This window comes from Artemia franciscana, unplaced genomic scaffold (assembly GCF_032884065.1).
Source record: "Artemia franciscana unplaced genomic scaffold, ASM3288406v1 PGA_scaffold_55, whole genome shotgun sequence".
NCBI classification, from domain to species: Eukaryota; Metazoa; Arthropoda; class Branchiopoda; order Anostraca; family Artemiidae; genus Artemia; species Artemia franciscana.
This window is the reverse complement of record NW_027062695.1, coordinates 1,063,739-1,080,359: the sequence shown is the minus strand read 5'-3', so window position 1 is coordinate 1,080,359 and position 16,621 is coordinate 1,063,739. Positions and strand designations below refer to the sequence as shown.

General features: G+C 34.0%; 1 protein-coding gene across 3 annotated transcripts in view; it reads left to right on the top strand.

Moving 5' to 3' along the window:
* Nucleotides 1-16,621, top strand: part of LOC136042010 (arf-GAP with GTPase, ANK repeat and PH domain-containing protein 1-like) — a 223,948-nt gene that overhangs the window by 146,369 nt on the left and 60,958 nt on the right. For all 3 annotated transcript variants that reach the window (XM_065726849.1, XM_065726846.1, XM_065726847.1), the window contains 5 exons: nt 196-424; nt 2,401-2,584; nt 8,397-8,499; nt 10,821-10,924; nt 16,108-16,235. In XM_065726849.1, the coding sequence (XP_065582921.1) occupies nt 196-424; nt 2,401-2,584; nt 8,397-8,499; nt 10,821-10,924; nt 16,108-16,235 (748 nt within the window). The remainder of the gene's footprint in view (nt 1-195; nt 425-2,400; nt 2,585-8,396; nt 8,500-10,820; nt 10,925-16,107; nt 16,236-16,621) is intronic.

Below are 16,621 nucleotides of genomic sequence, written 5' to 3'. Positions count from 1 at the left end.
TATTAAAAGTCGTTGAAATTATCGTTCTTAACAGTGTCAATATTCTGTTTCCTTGCTATTAAAATCAGGCTATAGGCTTCATCAAAATAACTACTGCAGTGAATATCAGAAAATATATGATTGTTATGACCCCTAGCTAACATGACAAGGGAGTCTTTCTTTGAATTGGTTTTATTTGTTTAATTTTCTTTGAAGGAAAAGTCGCCGCCGTTCCAACTTGTTCATTCCATCTTCTAAAAAAGAAGAATCTCGTGACAAGTCGAACAAAAATATTGGCTCAAATTCTGAATTTGGTAGCGGTCGATCTATACCAGTTAAGCAAGGTGCCCTTTATAAGAGAGGAACTGGTCTGAATAAAGATTGGAAAAAGAAATATGTTACCCTCTCCGATGATGGAAAGCTTACGTATCATCCAAGTATAAATGTAAGTTTTTTATTATGATTTTATTTTATAAGACTAAGCGGGCTACGGAAAAGATTAAGAACCTTTTTTCTCTGAGTCTTTAAAACGACCAGCTTTATGACAAATGGTGACTGGAAATTTATCGGAGTTTTGAATAAAATACTGCAATATATTGTTTATTGTCAATATATTCTTTGTTGGAATACACACTATCGAAGCTTTAACTAAACCAGGGATATGAAGCTCTTTAAAAAAAAAAGGAGAAGAAAAAACAAAGGCTGATAGTAGCATACCAAAAGCAAATAAAGAGAAATACATAAAAACAGAGCAATTGTAGCAAGAAAAAAGCTGTGACCACGAAGACCAAGGTAGCTCGAGCATATAATTAGGAATTTATAGATTTTTCAAAAAAAGGTATTTCAGTTGGGTTTCTTGGAACCCTATTTTTTTTTCGGGAGGCTGCTAGATATTGTGTCACAAAAGAATGAGCAACCATGAAGCCAGGTGGAGGACATTATGGAAGAGATATGGTGTACATCAGAGATTTTTAAAGTATGGGGTGGGGCTTCCGTGAAGGGGGGGGGGGGGAGGAATTTAAAAATTAGCAATGCATTGGTAGGACAGAAAAGGATTTGTGAAATTTCCACAATAATAATTTCGTCTTGTACAGCGTGTACATTTTGATATATTTTTCAAATTTCATAATATTTTTCATAAAAATTTTTCATCAAATTTCAAATTTCATAAAATTTCAAATATTTTTCAGAATTCATATTTTTCCATTACATCACATACAGGTAGCAACGATCAATATAAGCCACTGTCTACGTTTATTATATTATCCAGTAAACCGCTGTTTAATTGATTTTTATTATGATTGACTATTAAAATTATTTTTTGGGGGGAGCGCACGCTTGGGGTTGAACAGGGGGGGGGGGAGGTTGCAGTCTGGAAAGTTTGAGTATCTTTGGTGTACATCATCGTTGTTACGCCTGAAGGTCGCATCTTGCATTTCAAACTTTTGAGAAAATTGCTAAGAACCGTTGGTAAAGCTGCTCTAATGGGACGTTTCAACAGGACAATCGATGTTCAGTCATACTTTGATCCTCCTATCTACATAACCCTACTGATACTCTCTTTGAGAATCGCTTATGTCAGAAGTATGAAAAATGCCAAATACAATCCTTTGTGTCAAGGGGACAATATCGTGCAGGGGCTACTGGAGACACATCATTTATTATACAGGATCTTCAAGGGTGTCAGTGTTACGAAAAAGTGTTTTAAAGAACTTTTTAAAGCAGAAACTGAAGTACTATAATAAATTATTACGATTTTAGAATATAACCTGATTTAATATTGAAGAACTAAGGCTAGAATTCATCAAAACGATATCAAAGGTAGCAAGCGACCCCAACAGTGAAGCTGAAATGGAGGATGAAATGTATTGGACCTTTGATTAATGGTGATAGCAGAGGTGTGTCAAGTAGATTTAAAATGGGATACCTTACTTGTATTCAAAGTACTGGTATGCATTCCTTTGTTCAGATTTTAAACATTTTGAAAGCTCTGAAGACCGTTACCTTTTCTGCATATCGTAAAATAGAAATTGTATACTGATAATAAAAAAAAAGATTTTAACCCAATTTGAAACTCAAAAATCTGTACCTAAACATTTGAAAGGCAAAAAAATGCATTAAACGAATTTTACAAGTAAGATTTTACTAATTAGTTTATGAGATCAGTTACTTAACTAGATTTTTTTTACTATTTGATTCGAAACCTTTATGTGGGGAGCTAGGGGGGGGGGCAGAATTCCTCTGAAAAATCTGAGAAGCTCGGGTATAAAAGTACAATTTTATCAGACAGATAACTTAAAAATTATTTATTTGTTCTTCCACGACACTTTTGGCAGTGTGCGCCTATAATGTGCCACGATTCAATTTTTTTTATTTACGCCCTTATTGGTCTTCTGAGAGCACAATGTTCTGTTTTTATAGGAATATATGGAGGACGTACAAGGGAAAGTGATCTCATTGCAATTTGTAACAGTCAAAGTTCCTGGCCAAAAGCCGAGAGGCTCAAGATCAACCATGAACCCTCCTTCAACCCCCGTGAATCCTAGTCAGTCGAATGGTAATATTAATGCTTTGGACAGTGTTGGCTCATTGTCTATCGTTGGAGGTTTGCTTTTTTCTAATTTTCCATTGTGTAAAATATAGTATTTTAATTAGAGCAATTTCAAATTGTATTCTAATGCAGACATGAATTTATAATGAAATGGAGCTAATGGTACTGGGATTTGCTTGTGAAGGATGTCGATTCTTGTTTATAAGAGTGCATCGTCTAGTGCTAAAAACCATATAGTGACCAAGATGGACCTGGATCTGGATGAATCCTGCACTTGCGCAAAGCCTTCATCCGACTGGAGATACCTGGGAAATGTTGTAATTTCGGTTTGTAATTGCTTTGTGCAGACTCGACAATTAGCTTTTGGTTTCTGTCCTGCACTGCTGTGATCATTTGTCGAGGCTCTATTGCTTTCAGTATTTTAAGCAACATGACAATAGTGACGGAGCGTTACAACGTTGAAAGACATTTACCGTATTGATAGTTTGACAGACAAATTTAGGGGTTTTAGGAACTTCAGGAAATTCATCTCCCATGATTAGGAAGTATGCAAATTGAGTGCTACGAAATTATTTATTCAGATGGTAAGGGTAGGTTGCGTAGTTAGAAAGTGAGATTTACGAGGAAAAGTTCCTAACTTTGTTAGACTGAGAATGTGTCAATAATAGAATTTCAATTACATATTCGAACCGATTTACGGAGGCATTATTGACTAAGACCTATTGTAGGAACAAACTGGTAAGATTCTTGGTGGATTTTTTTTCTTTTTTTTTTCTTTTTTTTTGCTCTAGTGCATAGGTAGTAAAAACTGGGATAGACGATATCCTTGCAGGAAGATCCCGAATGGTGAAGTTTTACAAGAATAAGAGGGAGGTAGGGAAGCAGTGCCAGCATAAAGCATGGATATAGAGAGATAGATTGATAGATAAGTGTAAAGCATGGATATATGAAGATTTGAAATGCCGCTTACGGGTAAAATTGTTCAGGATCTGAAAGATATAGCCAGAAGGTATAATAATAATAATATATTGTAATGCTATGGTAAGAAATTAAGGGGAAAGTGATAGGAGAAAGGAGGGACAAGAAATTTTGAGCCCGAAAAAGTCCCAGTTAGAGATAGAAACGGGACCTTTTAAATTAGGAATAAGTGATGATAGATAGTTAATATCGGGTACTGTGTGAAAACACCTTGTTGATACCTTCCGGTACGTAGGTAGTATTAATAGTAAGGATAATGTATACAACGAGGTTGAAAAATTGGAATTTCGTTGGCAGTGGAAGTTTTTCGTAGACGAAAAGGCTTGGAAGAATTGGACGATAATTGTTAAAAATAAATTTATAATGGTTGTAATAATTAGTTATTATGAACGATGATGTAACAAAGATGATTGTGATCCTTTTAAATCTGCTGTAGGCAGCCATATTTTTGAAAACTCCAGACATGTAACACTTTTTGAAAACCCTCCCTCAATAGCAACAATTCTGGTATTAAACAAAGTTGTTCCTGAAGCAATAGAAATTAAGCTTAAGCTGTTAAATAATGCTTATTTAAATAGGGATCTGGGGGATGACTCATTGAACGCTTTAGACATAAATGAAATTAAAAACAAATACAAAACAAATAGCCAATACCCATGAATCTCTTACAAAAAACCCTCTTAGGTTAGCTGCTAAAACATCAAGAATCGCATTAAAAACGTGCTCTTGATTTGTATTTACTTGAATGGATTGCCTCACTTCGTGTTGTTTTATCTTTAGGCGTAGTAACTTCGTTGAAGCAGTTATTATGGGAACTAGTTTTTTAAATTTTAGTTTTAAATATTAATTGTAATATCAGTCTTATTTCATTTTTAGGCATTGCTGAGGATGGCTTTTGGATATAGAGCTGAAATGTTCAATTAAGGTTAAACAAATTGCACTGTGATAGATATGTTCCCTATCATTTTACCTGCTGTTGTTTTAAAAAATTTGAGACATTTTGACTATAAATAATATAACTTCTCTGTAGGCGATTAGGGGATAAACATGTACAAATGAAAGCATGCTACAAAATAACAAATACAAATGGACAAATGGAGCACGAAAACTTTTGCTTATTTTTGGGCACAGAAGTATTTTTAAGGATTGAGGAAGAATGTAAATAGCTGTTATCACGCTTCTACAATGCCATCTATGTAATATCGGAAATAAAAAAGTTTCTTTTTAGAGGCATGAAATAATTTTAATTCACCCTAGACAAAATCAACGCCACTTGTTAATTAGTTGGGACGAGTCCCCTAGCTATCTTGTCATTATCAATAATTTCAAAATTTTATACTTTTAGGGCTAATTATGACAGGAAAGTTCATTGTCATTCAAAAAAGAGCACTTATCTTTCTACTTAATGTGTTTGCCGACTGCGGTTTCGCATAAACTCGGTCTACGTTAAACCCAAATCAGGGAACATCTCACCAGCAGGAATGAACTGATGGAAAATCCTCCTGAACCCATAGAAAATAATCATCAATCTTCATGATCAGATCATGCTGACGATCATCATGATAATATTTGATAATATTTCAATAGTTTGAATCAATTTATCTGTTGCATGGATCAATGGCAAAGCTACGTAAATAACAGCATTGAGAAAGAAGACGGCCCTTGGAAATAGGGCTGAAATATCCACTGAATTGAATTCCGCTGTCAAGAAATAAAAATCCCGTTGTTTCTACTTTGTGTTTGTTTGGTATTTTAACTGATGATAGAGATTTCTCAGCCAGACAGAAAAGTGAGAAATGGTGAATAAGCTTGTTGGCGTATTGTAGCTTTGTTAATGTAGCTCTATTGCTAATGATGTAGCTGTATTGTAGCTGATGATAGAGATTTCTGAGAAAGATAGAAAAGTGAGAAAAGTAAATAAGCTTCTTGGTATTGTGTAGCTGTATCGATGTCGCTGTGTTGTTAATGATGTATCTGTACTGTTGGTGATAACAGAGTTTTCTCAGAAGACAGAGAAATGAGAAATTGTAAGTAAGCTTGTTGGTCCAGTTAAGCTAATTTTGTAGCAGTATACACCTTCGACTGAATAGTCTGTTCGAAAATTGTTACTTAGCTGGAGTTTTGGGTGTAAAGAGAGAGTCCTTGAATAAATTGTGTTGGAGGAGGAGCGTGCGTAGCTGTGTTGGCCTCAGGTGGCTTGGTGCTGCGTTGAGTCATTAGTAGTAGTAATAATAGTTTGGAGAAGAAGGGAGAAGTTTTAGATGTGAAGTAAAATATTCTATTATCTGATATAATCAAGCTATTAAGTAGTTCTTTTAACGCCTCGCTCTATTCTCTGTTCAAAACATACTTAAATACATACATAAAACATCTTTTTTCAAGCAAAGAACGGAACTGTATCCAGGAGGGGGGTTGTTATTTCGAGACCTTTTCTAGCCATCGATTGCCATGAAAAAAGTCCGTTTCACATAATTTAAAAAATTTGAGAGAGGCTCAAAACTTTAAGACACTCTTTCCTGGTTGCGAGGCATTGGAAACAGCTTTTAAAATTTGCACTTGCCACCTGTTGGACCCGAACTCTGCTATTTGTGATGGTTTTAGCGGAAAAGTCTTTTAACGTAAAGGCAAAGAAAACTTCGAAAAAGACTTAATTTAAGACAAAAGATTTCTATTGTTTGATGCTAAATTTCCCTAATTTTGGGTACTTTGAACAAATTATCGCTTTGCCGGTACAAAAAAAGCTATTTATTATGTGTCGAAATTATGTGTTTACTCCACATTGAACTATGCAATGGAAGATGGTATTTGATAAAATTATGTCATTTAAAATAACAATTACGGTTTAAGAGGCCTGAAATTATAAACCTGAAAATTGAAACACCCTTTATTTGTTTTTTGTTTTTTCCAAACATCATAAGTCTAATTATCAGTGGCTTAGTATCTAGTGATAATTTATCAAACAGTTCGTGGTAACGAACTGTAGTAAGGAGCGACCCGGCTCAATAGTCACCAAAACTCTAAAAAATGGAATTTTGATACCAATAGCTACATCAAAAGAATCGCATTTTAATGCTGGTCTTAAATATATAAGTTTCATCAAGTTTAGTCTTACCCATCAAAAGTTACGAGCCTGAGAAAATTTGCGTTATTTTAGAAAATAGGGGGAAACGCCCCCTAATTGTCATAGAATCTTAACGAAAATCACACCATCAGATTCAGCGTATCAGAGAACCCTACTGTAGAAGTTTCGAGCTCCTATCTACAAAAATGTGGAATTTTGCATTTTTTGCCAGAAGGCAGATCACGGATGCGTGTTTATTTGTTTTTTTGTTTTTTTGTTTTTTTGTTTTTTTTTTTTTTTCCCCAGGGGTGATCGTATCGACCCAGTTGTCCTAGAATGTTGCAAGAGGGCTCATTCTAACGGAAATGAAAAGTTCTAGTGCCCTTTTTAAGTGACCAAAAAAATTGGAGGGCACCTAGGCCCCCTCCCACGCTAATTATTTTCCCAAAGTCAACGGATCAAAATTCTGAGATAGCCATTTTATTCAGCGTAGTCGAAAAACCTTATAACTATGTCTTTGGGGACGACTTACTCCCCCACAGTCCCCGTGGGAGGGGCAACAAGTTACAAACTTTGACCTGTGCTTACATATAGTAATGGTTATTGGGAAGTATACAGGCGTTTTCAGGAGGATTTTTTTGGTTTGGGGGAGGGGTTGAGAAGAGGGGGATATGCTGGGGGAACTTTCCTTCGAGAATTTGTAATGGGAGAAGAAAATTTCCGTGAAGGGAGAGCAGGATTTACTAGCATTATTAAAAAAAAAAACAATTTAAAAATTAAATGTAAAAGCTTTTTCAGCTGGAAGTAAGGAACAGCAATAAAACTTAAAACAAACAGAAATTATTACCCATATGAGGGGCTCACCTCCTTCTAATACCTCGCTCTTTACGCTAAAGTATTTTCGGTAATTTCAACTACTTATTCTACGGCTTTTGTGATTCAGGGGGTCATTCTTAATGAATTGGGATAAAATTTAAGCTTTCGTGTAAAGAGCGAGGTACTGACGATGGGGCGAATCCCCTCATATATGTAATAAAAACATGAGAATACAAAAGTTCTTTACGTAAGCTAATTTATAAGTTATGTAAAACTTTTACCAATAAAAAGATTCGTAAAAAATTAAAAGTTCTAGTTGCCTTTTTAATTAACCAAAAAATCGGGGGGCAACTAGGCTTCGTCCCCCGCTCTTTTTTTCTCAAAATCATTCGATCAAAATTATGAGAAAGCCATTGAGCCAAAAAAAAAATATGCAAATTTCGTTTTGATCATTCCTCTGCGGAGAGCCAAAATCAAAACATGTATTGATTCAAAAACGTTCAGAAATTAAATAAAAAAAACAAGTTTTTTCAACTGAAAGTAAGGAGTGACATCAAAACTTAAAACGCACAGAAATTACTTCGTATATGAAAGAGGCTGCTTCCTCATCAACGCCCCGCTCTTTACGCTAAAGTTTTTTACTGTTTTAGAAAGAAGAATTGAGAGAAAGAGTCAAACTTTAGCGTAAAGAGCGGGGCGTTGATGAGGAAGCAGCCTCTTTCATATACGAAGTAATTTCTGTGCGTTTTAAGTTTTGATGTCACTCCTTACTTTCAGTTGAAAAAACTTGTTTTTTTTATTTAATAGTGTATAAGAGGCGATGAAAACTTTTCGAGGACCTGAAAACCAGTGATGCAGGAACAGCCCAAAACCTTTTTTACAAAACATTTTTGGCAAAGACAATTAGATTGACACAGTCTTAGGGATAACATAAGTTGGTGTTTTATTACGGTACCATTGGCATTCTTATCTTCTATATCTATTTGTGTTCATATATCATTTTTCTTTTAGGTTATAACATTCCTTTGATTGGAAAAGACAAGAAAGATAAAGTACTCCTAACAGCCTATGAGCTCCTTAAAGAGGGTGGAGCCAATAAAGTCGTCAATGGAAGGTGAGGAACCAGTCTACAGCTAGATGTAGACGCGATAATTTATTAAATGATGCTGGTAACCAGCTCCCTGTGTTACTTTTATTTATCAACATGTCATTGAAAGATAAAAATAACTTGAGACGAAGGATTTTTTTTTCTAAAGAAAGGCTTCTAAAGCTCTCTCTCTCTCTCTCTCTCTCTCTCTCTCTCTCTCTCTCTCTCTCTCTCTCTCTCTCTCTCTCTCTCTCTCTCTCTCTCTCTCTCTCTCTCTCTCTCTCTCTCTCTCTCTCTCTCTCTCTCTCTCTCTCTCTCTCTCTCTCTCTCTCTCTCTCTCTCTCTCTCTCTTTCCTTCTTTCTTTCGTTTCTGGTACATTCTTTTAAGAATAAAAAAACGCTATCTCACAAAAGTAAAGAGCAAGGTTAAGTATAAGGAGCATTTCTGCCTTCTCAACTCTCTCTACATTGAAGTTCAATAAATGCTTTTCTTAAAAAAAAAAATCAGCTGTGTATTTATTGCACATATTTTATTGTTGTATATTACTGTGTATACATTTTATGATTTTTATTTCTTACTCCAGGAATTAATTTCTTGAATTTAGTATATTTGTTGTAATGTAGAGTGCTTTCAGTAGGACCGAAAGTGCTAAATTTTTAGCTCAAATTTATGGAAAGACACTAGATAACTAAAATCTATGGAATTAAAGAGCTTTTGCATTTGAAGTTTTCAGTATAATGCCTGAGCCAGACAACAGTCGCGCATCAAAATGCTCAAATTCGTGACTTTTTCGTTGTTATTCTTTTGTTCTAACGTCACGCTTGTGCTACCGAAGCGAAAAAGGGCAAATCAACGTTCGAACCCGTTGCGAAGGGCAACCGAAGCGAGCAAATCAAGGGCAATCCAAAGGTCATGAAATTAGTTTGTGAAGCTTGTATCAACGCTAATTTGTTCCCACATTTGTCTTTAAATCTTCTACGAGATTCATCTTACAAATAGGAAAACTGCTTTTCCATCTTTTGAGAAACAAGATTCCATCTTTTACAAAAAAAAAAAAAATATTTCTTTTATCTTTATTCTGATTAGTTCATCACAAATTTAGCGCTTCTAAGTTGGACATAGATCAACTCGGCAAAATGTTAACGGGACACATATTTCGCGCTGTAAGTGTGCTTAGTTGAAATGTTTTCCACGTGTGGGGCTATAATAGGACTCGAGCATATCGCAAATTAAAGTGTGGCAGAAAAAGTGGAGGGCTGAGAGGCATGGCAACTTTTTAATGTGCAGAGTAATCTCTCTTTATTTCGAGGTTTAACTTGGCTCTTTAATTTTTTTGTGAAAAAAGCCTCTATCAATTAATTTTTATATGTTGCTTTCAAAACAATTAGATCGTATACTGTATAGTAATTATTTAAGAACAAAACAACTCCCGCATGGGAGTGTGCCTTCAGAAACGAGTAGATTTGTAAAGATCAATGGGATATATTAAACCGAATGGCTATTTTATAGGTTTACCTAATAGTAGTTTGGTTATATCTGAGACAGAATAGAGGAATATGACATTTTATAAAAGTAGGATCTCCTTTACTATTTGAAAATGGTGACAGAGATAAAATTTCAAGTAAAGATATGCCCTATCAGTTTTGTACAATTACTATTTGGCAAGATCTCTTGTGACAACAAAATCCCTATCCCCCTCCCTGAAAGTAAATCCAAGAAGAGAAGCTCTGAAATCCCCCCCCCCCCCCCCACAAAAAAAAGATTTTCATATCAAAATGTTCCAGTTTAGTGAATTCTTTTGAAAAGATTCCTATTGTGCCTAAAATAGTATCATATTGCTCGCAATAGACGAAACTATGAAAAAGTAAATTCATCTTGGCCTCTTTTACAGGTTATCTCTTGCTTAAGGTTGCTGAGGATCTAGAGACTGGTGAGGCTAGGTTTTTTTGTGGATTTTATATTTTTGGGTCGTTACAATATTTCAGTAGTTGGTTGCATAGCCAGGTCCCCCCCCCCATCGTTCTAATGGCAGATTTTGTGGCTGAGTCTGTTTCAGAAGTAGTGACTGCAATGCCTATGGCCACTGCAGATTTAATATTTTGCGCAAAGCACGTATTTGTAGGGTCATTTTATTATCCTTCTTCATTTGGATTAGGGGAATGGGGTTAATTCCCCAATAATATTAAACATTATATGAACTTTAAATTACAGTGCAAATATTTACATTATGCTTGGCAGACTGTACGATGATCAAAAGTACTTGATTCCCCCTCCGTGAAAAATTCTCCCGAAATTTGAAAGTGGAACTTTGATTTTAAAGATTAATTTTTCTTTTCCTTTTTTTCAGTGAAGACTTGAGCACAGAAGAGTCATGTAGACTAGAAACACCTAACGTCAAGAAAAGACATAGACGAATGAAGAGCAGTGGAAATAAAGCTAATGATTTGGAAGGTAGGAGAAGATATTGTCCGTATCCCAGTTCATATAGATTAATTCCAATTAGTTGATTTTTTACACATTATTAGTGCTTACGAAGATAATTTTTTAAACCACATTGGCCTGCCATAATGTAGAAAAAAATAAAACGAAAAAATGAGTTTTTAAGGCCGAACGAGAATTTTGAACAAACAAAGCGAATATTTCGAGAGGACAACCGCCTCCCTTCTTCAGCGCCAAACGAAATAACATAATCAAGGAAAGTGCCGAATAAAAAACCAACTTAACAACATGGAACGTCAAAGTGAGAAAAAAACAAAAAAAAAAAACAAGAAAAAAAACAAAAAATTAAAAGATGAATAAAATTCAATAAAAGCCGAAAATTATATGAATTAAAACCAAATACGTAACAACCATCAAGCGAGTCATTCGCCAATATCCACGATTTGCACAAAATCTAAAAAATGAACTACCATCGACGGATATTAGCGAGCTAGTTATTAATTGTTCGCTAGTATCCGTCGATGGTAGTTCATAATTTTTTGGATTTTGTGCAAATGTGGATATTGATGAATGGCTCGTTTTCAGGTATTTGGTTTTGATTTTTGGCTTTTATTGAATTTTATTCATCTTTTTTTTTGCATTGACTCTCCGCGTCTGTTTTGTTTGTTTTTTTCTTCAGAACTTTCCTTGAATATATTATTTCGTTTCGCGCTGAAGAAGAGAGGCGGTTGTCCTCTCGAAATATTCGCTTTGTTTGTTTATTCAAAATTTTCGTCTGGCCTTAAAAACTCCATTTTTGATCTTTCCCTTTTTTTACATTAGTACTTACATATGATTATTTTAAGCTAATTCATCCCGATGTCTTTGAAAGTGGTAAAATAAAGAATCTTTCAGAGTTATCGGTGTTGATAATCTCGCACATTAGGGTAGTTGGACGTGAGTATAGTTAAAGGGTTGAAACCCCTTATTTGGGATATCTGAAAATTTTAGTCTTAGTGTGCAGATTCGATGTATTTGATGTATTCATGCAGATTTGAGCTGATTGATGTATAAGCAAATCTTTTTCCTTTCAAAATGGTGTCATATCTCAAGGTCGCTCCTGCATGGACCTAGGCTGAAAATACAGCCCAATCTCTTATAAAGAACCGGGCATTAATTTTACTTCATTAGCCTCTTGACATTTGTGTAATATGACCTTGACCCTCCCCCCCCCCCCCGCCAAAACAGTGCTAATTTGGGAGGACACGTACCCTAGATTTCCAAAATACTGTTTTTGGCATTTTCATTCAAAAAAAGACATAAATGTCCCTACTCCCTCCAAGATTTCGGAAGAAGTATTGCCACCTCCAACATTTCCGTAACCCCCCCCCCCCCCCATTACAAACGTCTGTGGTAGATTTTGACCATTCGACTGGGTTTATATAGTGAATGGCCGAACTTTATTCTTTTGCTTGACATTCTGGTCTTACCTGATGCAAACCTGACCAATTGCTCAACGGCTACTCGCCTATTTGAAAGGTTTACTCCCATAGATACGTTTGATGATACATTTTTTGCTACACTGTTTCGTAGAATTATCATAAATCTACAATTTATGAATTTGTTGATATCAAGAATCACTTTTCAGAACTAAGCGGGCGTAGTTTTTTATAAAATTGACAGCAAGCTTAGCTGTATCTGTATTGACAGCAAAATAATATGAATGTTGAAAAGAGTTTCCTGCTTTCCTTTAATAGTTGTTTTTTGAATGCGGTGTTTTCTAATACCATATTTAGCATGATTGAAAATAAATTTTGGTAACAAAATCAATAATTCTATGGACATGAGGTATAAATAATTTTTTCAATTGGGAAAATCATTTTTAATATAATATTCTTACTTGTAACATCTCCCTCTTGCTCTGTCACTCAAATATCACTGCACTAACATTCTACTTTTCTGAAAACTATGAAAAAAAAAATTAAACAAAATTTCCTCTTCCTTTACAGGAATGTTTCTTATTTTCCTGAAAGTGTATCCTGTTTAATATTTTTAGATAAAACAAATCAAATTTTAAAACAGAAAAGTTCTTTAAAAGAAATTTACTTTTGCTCCAAAAGTAGCTTACTGTATTGATTTAAAGCTGAAATACGCAGGATTAAACTCTAAACCTCTTGAGGTTCAGTGACGTCAGAAAAAGTGGGAGTTATAGGTACTGTGTACGGTAATAGAAACTAGGGTTCTAAGCATTGTATTTTAGGTCAAATTATTTTCCCTAAATTATCATGCCGTGGATTGTTTAAGGTTTAGACCTGGCAGCACTACCTTTTGAGCCGAACAACTACCGGCTGAAATTGTGCGTTTCGCAGATACGGATATATCTGCTTTCGCAGTGGTGGTTCTAGCCTCTCGTTCGACCGGTACAAAATCTTGATTAGTGCCAATTATTACAAAATTTTTATTTATTAACAAAATTTATCATTTATTTAAATCTTACTTTTAATTTGGGATTCAATTTTCTTATGCTTAATGTCAACTTCGCTGTCTACTTTATTTTAATAAAAATAAATTTCAAAAATTACAAAATGATAATAAATATTAAACTATTTATTTGAAGTTTCGCGCCCCTAAAATTTCTGATGATAATCTGAAACGAAGATTTATTAGCTCTTTTTTGTTTTACCAAAAGGTATATTACAATTCTCTACTTTTAATTGAACTCCCTCCACGTGAAGCCTATAAGATTATTTTTTCCATTTAGGAGGCTAAAGAATTAATCGACCATAAATCTGGCCCGTGTTCTTCCCTAAAATATCCTCTGAACGTACAAAAATAGTTTCAGAACCTAAATCCCAAGGCTTTGGCTTCATGAAAAAAGCACTTGTTGTCAAAAGCTGCTACGTTAACGTTGACTACGTTAATATGTTTTTTTTTAAGATTCAGAAGGTACTCACCCAATCAATCTTTATTTTTTAATTTAAACGCCATACTTCACTTGGAACAGAAAAAAATATTAACAAATTAAACTGTATCTCAAGCAGGAGGAAGAGGGAAGGGGGGGGGGATAAAATATTAAAAACATCCGTTGTCTGTTATTTAGTTTCTTGGGGTGTGTTTTTACGCATGTTTTATGAAGGTCATTAAAGATTTTTTATATTTTTAATGCTAAAAAGCTTTATGGTGTTTTCTTTTTTATTATTTATTTTTTTATTTATTTATGGAAAACAGTGCAAGCTTAGACTTCTCGAAGGGAATCTGTTTAAAAAGTGCTGAAATCTTTAGCGCTAGTAGAACAACAATAACAATTGTTTTTCTGTTGCTGAATATTTTTTTTTCACGTTCATTTGAATGTCGAGAACGCAGGTGAAGAAATTACAATTTTCATACCCTGAATACATCTGAGTGTGCATATTTAACAAGATAAAAGAGTTTCAGAGGATACCGAAAACAAAACGTGAAAAAAATGGTCTGAAAAAAATTTGGATAAAAAAATAGCGTTTATAAACTTTATTTTAAGCATCGTTCCATAGTACCTTATATGTTCAATTATGTGTAATTCGTAAGCTAAAATACATTTTTTTTTCTTCGTTTTTTTTATAATATACACTAACACTTTGGAGATAAAACTTTAGTCACTCTGATGAATTGATTAGGATCAAATGCGTTAACCTCTATGAAACGCAACTTTAGTTTCAGTATAGGCTAACTATCTGTTTGTCTTACAAATCTACGAGGGGCAATCTTTTTTTATTAGTAGATGTCTCTAACATTCATCACTGTCTTTTTGTAACAATTCCTAGCTCTCAATCCTAATACAGAGACGTTACCTAAAAGAAGAGGAAAATATTGGATACAACAGATCTCACTTAAGTGAAGCCATAAAAATCATCAAGTCTTTTTCCATTTTTATTTTAGAAATAGGCGCTACATAATTAATTTATATTATTTTTTTATGTTTATTGTTTATTGTGTTGTTTATCTATTGTTTATTGTTTTTTATAACTGTTATTGAATTGTTAGGCCCACAATAAGCTAAACTTCTGGAGCCAAACAATCTTTAGCAGTGGTTGTTAAGTTTCTATGAGGAATATAATGATCAACAAGGATATTCTGAGGGATCACAACTGTAATTTGTGGTGACACTGTTAGTCTGATGACACACAACAGCGAAAAAAAATTGGTAGCTTACCAAAACGTTGAAAATATTTTCTTGAAGAAGAATAAGAGGCAATCCCCTTTGAGTAACTTAGTTTTTTTTTACAATACAAATCTACTATTATTTAGACTAATTTTTTTTCCTATTAGATGTCTCTGAAATTCGTCAGTCTCTTTTTGGAACACTATCTAGTTCTCAATCCCGATACGGAGGGCTTACATGAAGGAAAAAGAGAAAGTATTGGACGATATCAATCTCACTGAAGCTGGGACATAAATTTTGGGGAAAGAGGGGAGCAATCAAATAAACGCTTTAGTCAAAGTCCTAACAAGCTCTGCTGGAATGGGCCTATGAATTAAATTAACCAAGCTGGGAAAACTGGTTAGTTTGCGATAAAAGAAATGGTTCATGTTCATTATTAAGTATTTTGAAAAAAGAAATGTTGGTCGCTGTTTCAGTTTTGAATATCTGTTGAATTGAATATATTGTTCATACGGGCTTTCGAATGATTAACAGTAGAATAACTTATAAGACACACTGATAAAAGAACGTTAAAATAGAAGAAAAAAACATTATAAAGTCCAGTGATACTCTATCCCTCGAAAAAAAAATCCGTAAGAGTTCGCGAAGAAGAAAAGAGGTCGTTGAAGCTCCTCTTGAATAGTTTGTATTGATAACGGTAAATAACAGTTTGAATAGTGACAAATCCTTTTTTACTGTTAAAAAAAAAAAAAAAAAAAAAAAAAAAAAAAAAAAAAAAAAAAATCAAAGAATGTACTGGATATTTTTTATTTATTTATTTCTTTTATGCTGTCTAAAAAGAGGATTTATCCCTATTTGAACTGTTATTTATCGTAATGGAGAGGCAGTGTGGTCTTCGAAATTACCTACGATGCATCGATAAACCTCTCCAAATTACTGAAGAAAAGGAAACTTGTTGGATCGAAGGCAAATAAAGTTGTTTGATCATTGATATTACATCCATAAGTTTTATTTCTTATTCAATTACTTTTGATTATAGAAGATCTTACAAAATATATATCTTCTACTTGTTTTTAAGAATATGACGGTTTTGAGTTTCAAATTGTTTCGCTGGATAACAAAACCTGGCATTTCGAAGCATCGAGTTTAGAAGAAAGAGATGAATGGGTCACTGCAATAGAAGGACAAATTCTGAACTTACTTCAGGTATTTTTTACATTATTATTTGGAGGACTTGCTGTTGGACTTAAAATATCAACTTGCTGTTGGACTTAAAATATCAACTTTTCGCTGCGAAAATCTGAATCTTTGATACCTAGAACTTGTTTTAAGAAGCTGAATGGACCAAATCCACTTAATATTTTTTCTTATGTTTTACTTTCAAAGCAATAAATAGATCCTTTGCTTTATAAAGCTACAAGAATATTTCCTAAAAAAAATCTTCAGGAAAAATTTTTTCGAAAAAAAGCTAATTTAATCCGATTAATATTTTTCTTACATTTTACTTTCAAATCAATAAATAGATCCTTAGCTTTATACAGCTGCAAGAATATTTCCTTAAAAAAGCCACAAAACGACATGCCAATTAAAAT